Source organism: Schistocerca cancellata, chromosome 1, assembly GCF_023864275.1.
Source record: "Schistocerca cancellata isolate TAMUIC-IGC-003103 chromosome 1, iqSchCanc2.1, whole genome shotgun sequence".
In the NCBI taxonomy this organism is placed as follows: Eukaryota; Metazoa; Arthropoda; class Insecta; order Orthoptera; family Acrididae; genus Schistocerca; species Schistocerca cancellata.
In genome coordinates this window covers 378,308,315-378,320,642 of record NC_064626.1, presented here as the reverse complement: position 1 = coordinate 378,320,642, position 12,328 = coordinate 378,308,315, and the positions used below count along the sequence as shown (strand labels likewise).

The following is a 12,328-nucleotide window of genomic DNA, read 5'->3' as shown; positions in this document are numbered from 1 at the left end:
AAGAGTCGCGGCACCCATCTTGCGGCCAATTTTTTCATTTCTAATTCTTCAGTTTAAATCTGATATACCCTTTCAGATGACATCTGCCAAGCGCAAGCAATTTCATGCACTTTCAGTCGGCAATCCCCCATGAGCATTTTGTGCATTTTTGCAATTATTTCTGGAGTAGTGACACATCTTGGCCGACCATTGTACGGATCATCATCTAAGCTCTCCTGACCAAATTTAAATTCATCTGTCCACTTGTCACCAGTTGAATATGAACGACCAGTGTCCCCAAGTGTCTTCTGGAAATCAGCATTAATGTCCTTGGCTTTTATACCCTTGTTTTCAAAGTACTTAATCACTGCTCAAATCTCAATTTTTTCAATCTTCGCAAATCACTATGTGGGAACAACAACAGAGCCACATCAACACCACAGCTCTATTCCAAGAGCACTTCTTAAAGGCAAAAGACGAATGAATATCACATGAACAACTTATTGTGCTAGCACTGACGTCATATGGTGATTCCAAGAACTTTTCAAATGACCCTCGTATTACGTTTAGTGACCTGATAAATTCTGCTCTAGATATTTTCGAAACTAATATCTGTTGGTGGTGAATGTAATGTCTGCAAAAGTCAGTTAAATTCATATGTATTTGGTGTTTATTACTGGGTGTAAGTTGAGTACTACAGTAAGGAAGTAGTCATTGAATTTGATAGCCAGTGATTTAATCATGTCACCATTTCTGCTGGAACCATCATCTGGGAGCTCGTTTTCATAAGGGTTACAATTTTTATCAGTTTCTTGTTTGATAATATTCCAAATAGTTTTTGCCTTATTCTTGAGTGTTTTATTTTTTGAGCATAGTACGTAACTATTGATTTTTTTTTCCTAATAAAAGAGTTGAGGATTCAACAATACTGGTGGTAATGGAGCTTCAAATCTTTGACTACTTCTTGTCCTCTGAAATATGTAGAGCTCTTTTGCTAGCACGGGATGCTTATATCTCAGGAGTTATCCACAACTTACCCTTACATATGTTCAATTTTTCTCTTATTTGTTTCAGGGGACAACATGACTCAAAGTGCAGTAGGGCCATGTTTGACCCTCTGGTAGGCACAATCAGCCTGATGGGCACAGCTGACATGCTTTTGTTCCCCTCTCCCAACTTAGGCTGTGTGGGAGATTCCCACCATTAGTACCTCCCTATCTTCAGTTTCTGTTTACAGCCCCCTCATTAGTTTTTGCATGACCTCCATGGAGAGCAGACATCACATTAGTGGCCTCCCAAGCTCATTGCACCCCATTGCATATCACTTACAGAGTTGTGTGTTTGTAGTTTTCATCAGAGGTGTTAATTTGCTCACTTGATTTGAATTTTCTCAATATTTTGTGAAAATACGAAGTGTACTGATCTTGGCCTTTCAGGCACATACATCTGAATATGTAATTATCCTGTTGTTCTTTCTCTTGCGGTCCAGATTCTCTACATATATTGCTCAGAATCATTACGATTTGTCTAATACAAGTCACCTCAAAGAAATATAGGCTTTGCTGTTGTGCAGAGATGAGGAAGAGCCTATACTCTCTGAGGATCTTGGTGATGAGAGTGACATTGATTCACAAGATGAGGTGTCTGCCGCTGGTAGCTGAGTGGTCAGCGCGACCGAATGTCACGCCTAATGGCCCGGATTCGATTCCCAGCTCGATCAGAGATTTCCTCCTCTCAGGGACTGGGTGTTGTGTTGTCCTTATCATCATCATTTCATCCCCATCGACACGCAAGTCGCTGAAGTGGCGTCCACTCGAAAGACTTACACCAGGCAAATGGACTACCCAATGGGAGGCCCTAGCCGCATGGCATTTCCATTTTACAAGATGAGGTGGAAGAACATGAAGGGGCTTTGCAACAGGAAGATGGTAGTTTTTGTTCATATAAAAGGGAAGAAACAGCACAGCAGTATGTTTGGCTTTAATGTTGATAAGTTTTTGGTTTCCAACATACCATGCAAGAACAGAAATGTTTCATGTATCTTCACTCCATAATGAGGAGGCCATTAATCCCACATCTGGAGATAAAAGTAAAACAGAGATAGTCACATTCTACAGTTCAACGAAATGTGGTGCTAATACTGAGGATCAAATGGTTACTACTTATAGTGTGAGTCAAACACAAAGTGTTGACCAATGGTCATTTTTATCACAATGTTAAATGTGGGTAGTATCAACTCCATGTTATTTACCTTGGAAAGCAATTGGAGGAACTGCATAGAAGAGTGTACCTAAAATCACTGGCACATCAGCTTGTTCTTGGAGAGCTATGCAGAAGAAGCATAGAGAAGATTGGAATCTCCTCCAGCTTGCTAAGATGAATCAAAAGATTTATCTCCACAGAAGACAGGAAGAAACCACCACCTGTCCCTCATCCCAAAAGACGTAGATGCATCACCTGCACTACAGAAATGGGTCTCAGAAGGATATCAAACGACAAATGTAAAAACTACCTCAAAGCAATATGCTTATCCCATGCAAATATGATCTACCAATTTTGCTTCTCTGTGTGCCAATGTGTTTCTTCTGGTAAAGTTGAAAACATGAAACAGGTGATTTTAAAATCTGTGCCTGTGAGGCTCATTGCGCTCGAACAGAAGTGCGCTTGATGGAGGGTTAAGAAAAAATTAAAATTTCTATCAACACTGTTTGCTTTATAAATACCTTCTCAGTGTTCTTCCCGTAATTTATCACGAAACACTGTGATAGAGCCATTGTTTATGATTCTACGCTACAATGTTTTTTCTGTTATAATTTATATATGAGTTGTAAATACATTTTGTTGTTAACATTTGCACGTCCTTAAGATTTTTATATTAGTGTAATTTGCAAAGGCGTCTCAGGACTGCAGAGTTTTTGTCATCGAATATCTGACGTAAACATCGAATTAGAAGTATTTATTAAAAACCAGTAACTTATAATGAGCAAAAATGTTCCGTTTTGTAACTAGAGTATGCCTACTCTCAATAACAACAACGGGGAATACAAAGCATAACAGCTATGTAAAGAGTACAACCATAGTCTTACGTTAGATTGTGGTACATCAAAATCAGTTGAGTATTCTTTTTTTAACTGTCGAGCATACTGCCACGAAATTTTATCTGTGTGAGCAATTGCTGCGTTGAGAAACTGTCTCTTCATCCATTTCGCTTTATTAATATAGTGATATTCCCGTATTCGTAGTTCTCTGATCTCTCCAATATTATATCTTTGCGATTGTCGACATAGTCGATGTGTAATTTGTAAAAGGAAGTTCAGCCTATTACTAAAAAGAGGGCGTGGTGGCGTCGAGACCCCGTTTAAGTGTGACAGTAACAGAACGTCCTCACATTAAGACTTTAAATGGTCATTAAAGAAGCAGTGTTAAAGCTTTTGATGGTATTTCGTAGCCCCAGAGGCATAAAATTTCCACTCAACGTCAGCTGAAGTTATGGACATGCGTATTTTGCTAGATAACATTCCGTTAAGCTAACACCTGTGTTCCAGTATCTTGTTTACGTAATGTACATTGGAGTCTGTGCTAGTTAATCCCCGTATGAATCAGTCGTCACGCAGGTGTACGCGGGAAACAATATTTTACAATGAAACTCGCGGTGGTGAGTGCAGTTCGTCACTAAAAATTTTCCTCCCGTCAATTTTATTTGAAGGAGGTGTGGTCAATTGTGCAAAGTTTTGAATTTATGTCAGAGTTCCGATTCTTTTACGACAATACTTTGTTTATGATATCTTTATTAATGTTTGTGTGCGAAGTATCGTCCAGTAGAATTTTCTGCAGAATGCTGTTTCACGATAAAACTTTTTCTTAAGGGATTAGTAACGCGTTGACATTCAAGTTGGCATGTTATCGGATAATTTGCTGTTTACAGGCCACAATTGCCCCCTCCATGGATTGATCTCGTTAATAAATATTAAATGAATAAACAACGCATGTAAGTTGTTCAGCGTCCAAGTGAATAATACAAAAAATATGAAACCTATTTTGCAGGTTGGTTTCATTGATCAACTCTGTGTTGGGCCACTCCACCAACAGGGCTCGACAACGTTAATATATTCCATTTTAACACTTAACATCACTTTTGTTGTGTACTAACACTGATGTTGTAGTATACAAGATCACGTTACTGGGTATGAACCAGATTCTGTTTTTGATTGTGATCTTCAGTGTGTTTTGTCAAATTTTGCTGTGATAACAGTGCTAGGATGTAAATCTGTTATACCATTTACCCTGTCGACTCAGTGTGCCACTTATTAAGTTACAAGTAAATGACAGGAGCAATTTGGATGAGGAGAATAAGGAAGAAAATTTATCATATTGTTATTGAAGTGCTTACATTGGTGTTTACTGGAAGGGGTCAGATAATCAGGATATATGGAAAGTGATTTCACCCTGGTTCCTTCTTATATAGATCTTGGCACTTTTCTTCTGTTCTGATACAATTTTTCCTCTCCAGCAAAATTTAAAAATTTTAAGACCACAATGATTGTTCAGAACTGCATAGCAAAATGCTTAAGCTTTCTGAAATGCTTGTAGGGCCTAATGTGATTGATAAAAACTATATCTTGGGGTGCCTGGGCAAGTTGATCCCAGTTTTTATGAAGTAGTCAGTGATTAAATTTCCGGCTGCAGGTGTCCACAAAACCAGTCCTCACAGCAGTAAACAGAGACATTAATAATAATAATAATAATAATAATAATAATAATAATAATAATAATAATAATTTTATTGTCATTTGGCCATTACAGCAATAGACAACATCATATACATACTAAAATACAAATAGTTTGAAAGAAACAACAGGTTTGTTGTTAACATTATAGTATTATATTACAGTTGATAAATTCTCTTGTAGAATGGGTGGAGGACTAGCCAGTCATGAATTGTTTGTTTGAATAATTGTTCATTAATTCTTGAACAGATTGAGGAAGATTATTAAATAATTTGTACCCCATGATTACATAGCTGTTGAGTGACTTTGACAATCTGTGGTAAGGAATATAGAGACACTTATTCCTTCTTGTATTGTGGCTATGTACATTGTCTCTGGTTTTTGTTTCTGGTAATTTCTTCTTCATATAAATTAGAACATAGTATATGTACAAGTTTATAACAGTCATGATTTTCTGTTCACAGAACAATGATTTACAGTGTGCCTTATATGCAGAACCAGTAATTATCCTAATAGTTTTTTTTTTTGCATTATTAATATGTCATGTACACAGCTAGAGTTCCCACACAAAATAATTCCATATGTTGTTATACTTTGAAAGAATGAAAAATAGGATGTTCTGACATATTTTTTAGGAACACAATCCATAAGTCGCCTTAACAGGTAAATAACTCGTGACAATTTACCACTAATATATTGTACATGTTGGCCCCAAGATAATTTGTCATCAGTGTATACCCCCCAAAATTTGACAGAACTTGGATCATCTGACAAAAGCTTGTCTCTAAGACTACAGACCATCTGCTGTGTTTTGTTTTCATTCAGCAGTAATCCATTTGCCTTGAACCAATAGGATGCTTGGTCAGTTGTCTTTGCTGCACATGTTTTAAGGCTATTGAAATCATCACTAGCATGAAGAAATGTTGTATCATCTGCATACAACACAGTGGTGGACTTGATAAATGACGGCAGATCATTTATCATTATCAGGAACAGAAAGGGGCCCAGCACAGATCCCTGCGGAACACCTACCTTGATTTGTTCTATACTTGACATTTCTCTCCCTACACAAACAACTTGCTTAAGATTCTGAAGATATGATTTTATAAATACTGCTTGTAAATATTCTATTATAAACCCAGACTAAAAACATGAACCAGATAATTCTTAGGATGCCTAAATTTACTGTTATTTGTTGCAGTAAATGAGTTCTTTTTCATCCAAGTAATTTTGTTAAATTCATTATCTGTTGTACTTAGCTGATTTACCTTCACGTTAATCTACGTCCATACTATGCAAACCACTGTGAAGTGCATGGCAGAGGGTACATTCCATTGTACCAGTTATTAGGCCTTTTTCCTATTTCATGCAGATGGAGAAACTATCTTGGAGGCTGCCTGTTCAGTTGCTTTGCCATCTTTGTGACACTCCCATGGGTCAGACAAATCTGTGACCATTCGTCCTGCCCTTCTCTGTTCACGTTTGATTTCCCCTGACATTCCTTTTTGGTATGGGTCCCACACACTTGAGCAATATTCTAGGAGGGTTTCACAAATGACTGCTTAGAAATCTCCTTCATAAACCAATTGCATTTCCCTAGTATTCTACCTATAAACCATAGCCTGCTGTCTGCTTTACCCACGACAGAGCCTACACGATGCTTCCACTTTGTATCCTTACTAAGGGTTGCACCCACATATTCATCTTGCATTTGTTTGTGTTACTTAGTTCAAGTTCACTGTATACTCACATGCTGACCGGTATGAGGAAGTCTGTATCCCAGTCTTTCTAGTTCCACGACTTGTGTGTTGCCCACTTAATAGCTTAGTTTTGATATCTGTAACTGCTGCATTATGTTAAGTAGCTGAGTCTTTACAATCTGAGTTCCTTATCTTCAACTTATCATGCTCATCATGAAACGGCTAGAGGATTAGTAAACTACTTAACTTTCAAGCAGAATGAGGTAATATTAAGTGGCGATGGTAACAATCTACAATTCCTAGTACAATTTGCAACAAGAGTTGTGGCCACCAGCAATAATGCTATTAACATTTTTTTATGGGCCTAGATTCGTTCAGGCTGGAAAGTCATAGCGTGATTCCCACAGTTAAATGACCTCACAGACCACAATGATTAAATGCTGATGGTAAGTATCAGGGTGCATAAAAAAAAATATTTGGAAACTGTAAGGGTAATAAATGAAAATGAATTCAGGAATTCAAGAAGAATTTGCATAATACAGACTGGAAAAATGTACTCCGTGCATGCTGGTGTTAACAAAAACTGTGTTGGTTAACAGTCAGGTCAAACTGAAAACTGCTTTTCTAAGAACTTAACTAGTGGAAACAGATTAAATGCACCTCGAACATGAGTTACAAATGGAATCAGCATCATGCAAAGCTGCTAGAAGGCTTTCCTTGGCATCAATGGACACAGATGTTGAGAGGGTTAAATCACATTACAAATTGTACAGTAAAATTGCAAGCTAAATCATCAGAGCCTCAAAATGTACATATGTTCTAGGAAAAAAATAAGCTCCTTTGATAACTGTTTGGAATATAGTTACAATGAATAGGGAAAACCAATCGGAAATAAATTTATTTAATGGTAGATAGTGAACCGATCATAGAGAGCCCCAGTATTGCAGAAACTTATAAAGAAATTGAGTCAGTAAAAGTTATTTAGATTTGAACACTTCCCTGGTGAATAGCCTACTGTTTCTTATAAATGTCATCCAAAATTATAAAATTAGGTTGGTCTTACCTCTGCAAAAGAAGCGATCAGTGTCATTACGTCTTTCAAAAATGAAATTTAATTGTACTGAATTCAGTAATAAGTCGGTATTAACCTAGAAGTGCATAGAATTACTTATCTAATGAATTTTTTCACAGTGATACCTTAGAAATACTTGAACCCACTATTGTCAGCACTCTTCACTAAAAAGTAGACTAAACATTAGTAAAGTATTACCACTTTTTCTCATCATTACAGCCAATTTTTTTGAAAAAAAAAAAAATTATCATCTATAGCATAAGGAATGGCACGCAAAAAAAAAAAAGGGGGGGGGCCCTGAGTGCAGCCTGCTCTCCAGTTATGCATGAATTGTTGCCCACCACTACCAGATACAGCAGCAAATAGATAAACATGTAATAATTAGATAATAAAGACAACAAATAAGCTAATGTGAAGGCCACAACTACTTTGAAACGATAAGTGACAGTTGGCAGGTGACAATGGGCAGTGTAGTATTTGGGGCAAGTTTTTCATGTGCCCTCCTGTGCTTTATGTACAAGAAAACATGCTGAGTGGCAAATATTATGGAATGTAATATTTTTAGGAACAAATAACTTGCTTATATAATTGTCTTAATCATAGCAAGTTGTTTGTTCCTCAAAATATTACAGTCAGTAAATCAGAAATTACTGTTATGGCTATTGTGTGAACAGTGATGTCCTCAAGCAAAAGTTAAAATATTATGGAATAATAGGAACATGAACTCATGGTTTTTGTTAATTTTACAACTTCAAAATGCCTTTTTCATGTTGCAGTATTCCAGCAAGTAAAAGGCATTTTGAAGTTATAAAACAGACATTTATATACAGTACTTGAGGCAGAAAATGACCACACAAACAAACTTGTTATGGTTTTTATCTATCTGAATGGTAGATAGCAGAGACTATTGGTACCATGGTATTTCATAGCTATGGGCACTCATAGGGATGTGGGCCAGACAAATGCCCAGTGAGCAGGACATTTATACTTCGGCATTTGCCATGGAGTTCATCCAAAGCAGTTTTAAATGCCCAAAGCCTGGGCAGTTGTAAAAAAGTGCTGTTCAAAGTTTTTAATACTAGAATGTATAATTTGCCAATTAAAATAGTAAGGGATGGGATGGCACATGTTGCTGACAGCTGCTTAATATAACACACTTTAACATTTATGTCGTGATTATTGAAGAAAAACAAAAATGCTCCATTGTCATATGGAGTGACATCTGTGACTGACTATAGTTTTCTGTTCTTTATCTTTTCCCATTTGACTGCACTGCTGTGAAGACAAAATAAAACTAAAAAAAAAATATTTACAAGGAATTGATGCCCAAGACACTAGAATCGTTTGATTCCTTTGATAGGCAATTCCTAGAGAATCGGCTCTTCTTGGAATCGGGATCAGCACGTGACACATTTGGCATCCCTAATTAAAATCATTATGGATAAACTTTTTTTTTACTCTAGTACCAGCTATTCTAAGTAAATATTAATGCTATTACTGTTATTGCAAATAGTAGATGAAATTTTGAATGAGCAACTACTTCTAAGGGCGAAAGAAATTTGGTGTGTGTTCTACCCATCTTGCAGTTAATCATCTTGATCCAGCAGTACAAGGTAGTAACCTGAAGCCCGTAGAGATGCTTAATGCAATAAGCTTCATGGCACAGCAAAGAACAGCGGACTAAATGTTATTTGGGTTAGATAGTGCTTGGCTGGTGATAGGGACAAACAAGGACTTTTGTCCACACAGTTTGTGTGGGAAGGAGTGGGTCCTCACCCTTAGGAAGATAAAAAACATTGTCTAAGTCCTCTATTGTGGTGGAGAAGTTTAGAAGGGACTTGTGAACTGGCAGAAGTTGTTGTAAAGATTTTGGGTGCACCTGTTGCATCTGATGCTACAGAGCATTCCTTCAGCACTCTTAGAGGGATCCACACACTCTCACATCAGAGAGAGCTGAAAAACTAACAACAACATACCTCTCATGTAACAAAGTTGATAAATGGAGTATGAAAACGATCTAAGCCTGGAAAAACACATACTGAACAATCCAAGCAAAAACAAAACAGAAAGGAACCCAATAGTCAGTGAGGAATCAGATTCAGGAGAATATGTGACAGTAAGAATTTCATGATTCTTCTTTAACTTATGAAGATCAAGAAACTGACTGGGAACAATTTTTTTTTTTTTTTTTTACTGTAGTACAGTATAAGTAAAAATATTGCCTACAGGGTAGCTACTTAATATAAACAATGTTTCAAAAATTACTTCTAAACTTGAGTGAGCGTTATTCCCTTTTTTTATTATGTACTACCCCAGAAACTGACCTTAGTTACTGTATGTTTACAGTCCAGTTTATTTCCCCTAATAACTGTCCACTAACTCTCAAGCAGCTTAGCTTGGTTACCCAACCACTAATGAAGCAGTGTTGCAAAACACCTTTCCAATACAAAATATCAATGCCTGAGCGTTTATGAATTTTGGGCATTTGCCACAGCTTATAAATGCTGAGGAATTTTTCACCACCAGGCACTCAGAATGTGAAGCAGACAAATGCATTAAGTTATTCCACAAGGTTCTGTATTGGGCCCTCTATCGTTTTTTATATAAATCATCCAGAAGAAGCAAATATTATCCTTTGTGCCGTTGATACAAATGTAGGAATAAATAATAGTACTCATTCCCTTGGTAAAGGCAGATGATGAAATGTTAAAAAATATTGACAGAGGGTTGAAGACAAATGCATTGCCAATAAATTTTGGCAAAACTCAATACATACAGTGTAATACATTCATAGAACTCCACAAGTTATAAATATAGGTTTCTCAAATAAGGAAATAGAAAGTGTTAATTCTTTGGGACAGCAAATAGGTAATAATCTTAGTTCAAAAATCCCAGTGCCAAGAATCACTGAAGCATCTTGCTTTGCAGCATTTGCAGTGCTTGTGATTACTGCTATAAAGGGCTGTGTTGGGGTGTGGAGCATCGTGCTTTGGCAACATTTGCTGTGCTCGTGATTACTGATGTACAGAGCCATGTTAGGGTCTGTAGGCCTCCTGGCTGAAACTTTGGTGAAGACCCTACCAGTGGAAATTTTGTGATACCTAAACTGGGAATATACCATTTTAGAGCTGTTTTCTTATTAAAAGCCTGTAATGTAACATTTAAGATTTATTAACTAATTGTGTAAATTAATTTTACTGTACAGTTGATGATTTAATAAATTAAGAAGATTAAAAACTGAAGTAACTACTACCATTAAGGTATTAAACACTAGATGTTGTTTGTTGCTGTGGTCTTCAGTCCAAAGGCTGGTTTGATGCAGCTCTCCATGCTGCAACCCACATCCTTTTGAATCTGCTTACTGTATTCATTTCTTGATCTACTTCTACAACCCCTCCGCCACATGCTTCCCTCCAGTACTAAATTGGTCATCCCTTGACGGCGCAGAATGTATCCTACCAACTGATCCCTTCTTATAGTCAGGTTGTACCATAAATTTCTCTTCTCCCCAATTCTATTCAGTACCTCGTCATTAGTTTCCTGATCTACCCATCAGTATTTCAACTTTAAAAATTAAATATTGAAACTAGAAGGAAAGATGCTTGTTAGGCAATTGCAAGATGATAAAAGGGATGTAACACCAAGAAAATTTTGATTATAATTAGTTCAAACTTAATACTTTTCGAGCCAACATTAAAATGAAAATTACACATTATCTTAGTGACTGATTTGTTTACACTTACAATTCATGCTAATGAAGTTACTTATAATATAGGGATGTTTCAATAAGTAATGCAACACTTTTTTTTATTGTCAAGCAATTTCAGTTGAAAAAATGCAGAATTTGTTATGGGAAATTATCGAATATTCCCACCTTAGCCCCTATAGTTTCATGAATGTCCTGTAGGTGGTGGCGCTATATGTAGCCTTCAAGATGGTGTCCGTAATGGAGGTGCATAACAAGCAGAGAGCTGTCATTTAGTTTCTTTTGGTGGAAAACTAGAACATTGCAGATTTCATAGGTGCCTGCAGAATGTCTAAGAGATCTGACAGTGAAAAAAAGCACGGTGTCGTTGGGTGAGGTGTCTGTTATCATCGCAGCAAGGTCATGCAGACATCTCCGATCTCCCACGTGCCCTCTGGCCACACAAAGTTGTGACTTCTGCAATTCTGGAACATCCAGACACACTCATTTGAGGTGATCGACGGATCACAAACACCTCGCTGTGCAACTGGGTGTGTCAGTTGGTTGTGCTGACACACTCACCCACCATTTGGGGGTACTCAAATGTGTGTGTCTGCCCATTGGGTTCCTCAACACTTAACAGAAGACCATAAAGAGGAACGATGGATCGTCTGTGTGGAACTGCTTGCACATAATGAGGCTCATTGTGACAATTTTTTGTTGATCATCATCACAGGTGATGAAACTTGGGTTCATCACTTTGCACCAGAAACAAAATGGCAGTCCATGAAGTGATGCCATTCCACTTCTCCTCTGAAGAAGAAGTTCAAAGCCACACACTCAGCTGGTAAGGTCATGGTGATGGTTTTCCAGGACTCTGAAGGGGTTATTCTGTTTGATGACCTCCCTCATGGTGCAACAATCATCTCTGAAATATATCACACTACCCTCAGGAAATTGAAGATATGACTTCAATGTGTTTGTCACCAAAGAAATGCAAACAGACAACTACTTCGCCAAGGCAATGCAAGGCTTCACACAATTCTGAGTACCTAGAGGCTCATAAAACTTCAATAGACTGTTCTTCCTCATCCACCCTACAACCCAGATCTTTCACCTTCCAACTTCTCTTTGGCCCAAGAAGGATGCACTCCACAGGAAGCAT

General features: G+C 37.4%; 1 protein-coding gene across 1 annotated transcript in view; it reads left to right on the top strand.

Moving 5' to 3' along the window:
• The first annotated feature begins 3,363 nt into the window (after positions 1-3,363).
• LOC126174972 (carbonyl reductase [NADPH] 1-like) overlaps positions 3,364-12,328 on the top strand; it is a 57,521-nt gene continuing 48,556 nt past the window's right edge. The window contains exon 1 of the mRNA XM_049921444.1: positions 3,364-3,634. Coding sequence (XP_049777401.1) covers positions 3,620-3,634 — 15 coding nt within the window. The 5' untranslated portion in view covers positions 3,364-3,619. The remainder of the gene's footprint in view (positions 3,635-12,328) is intronic.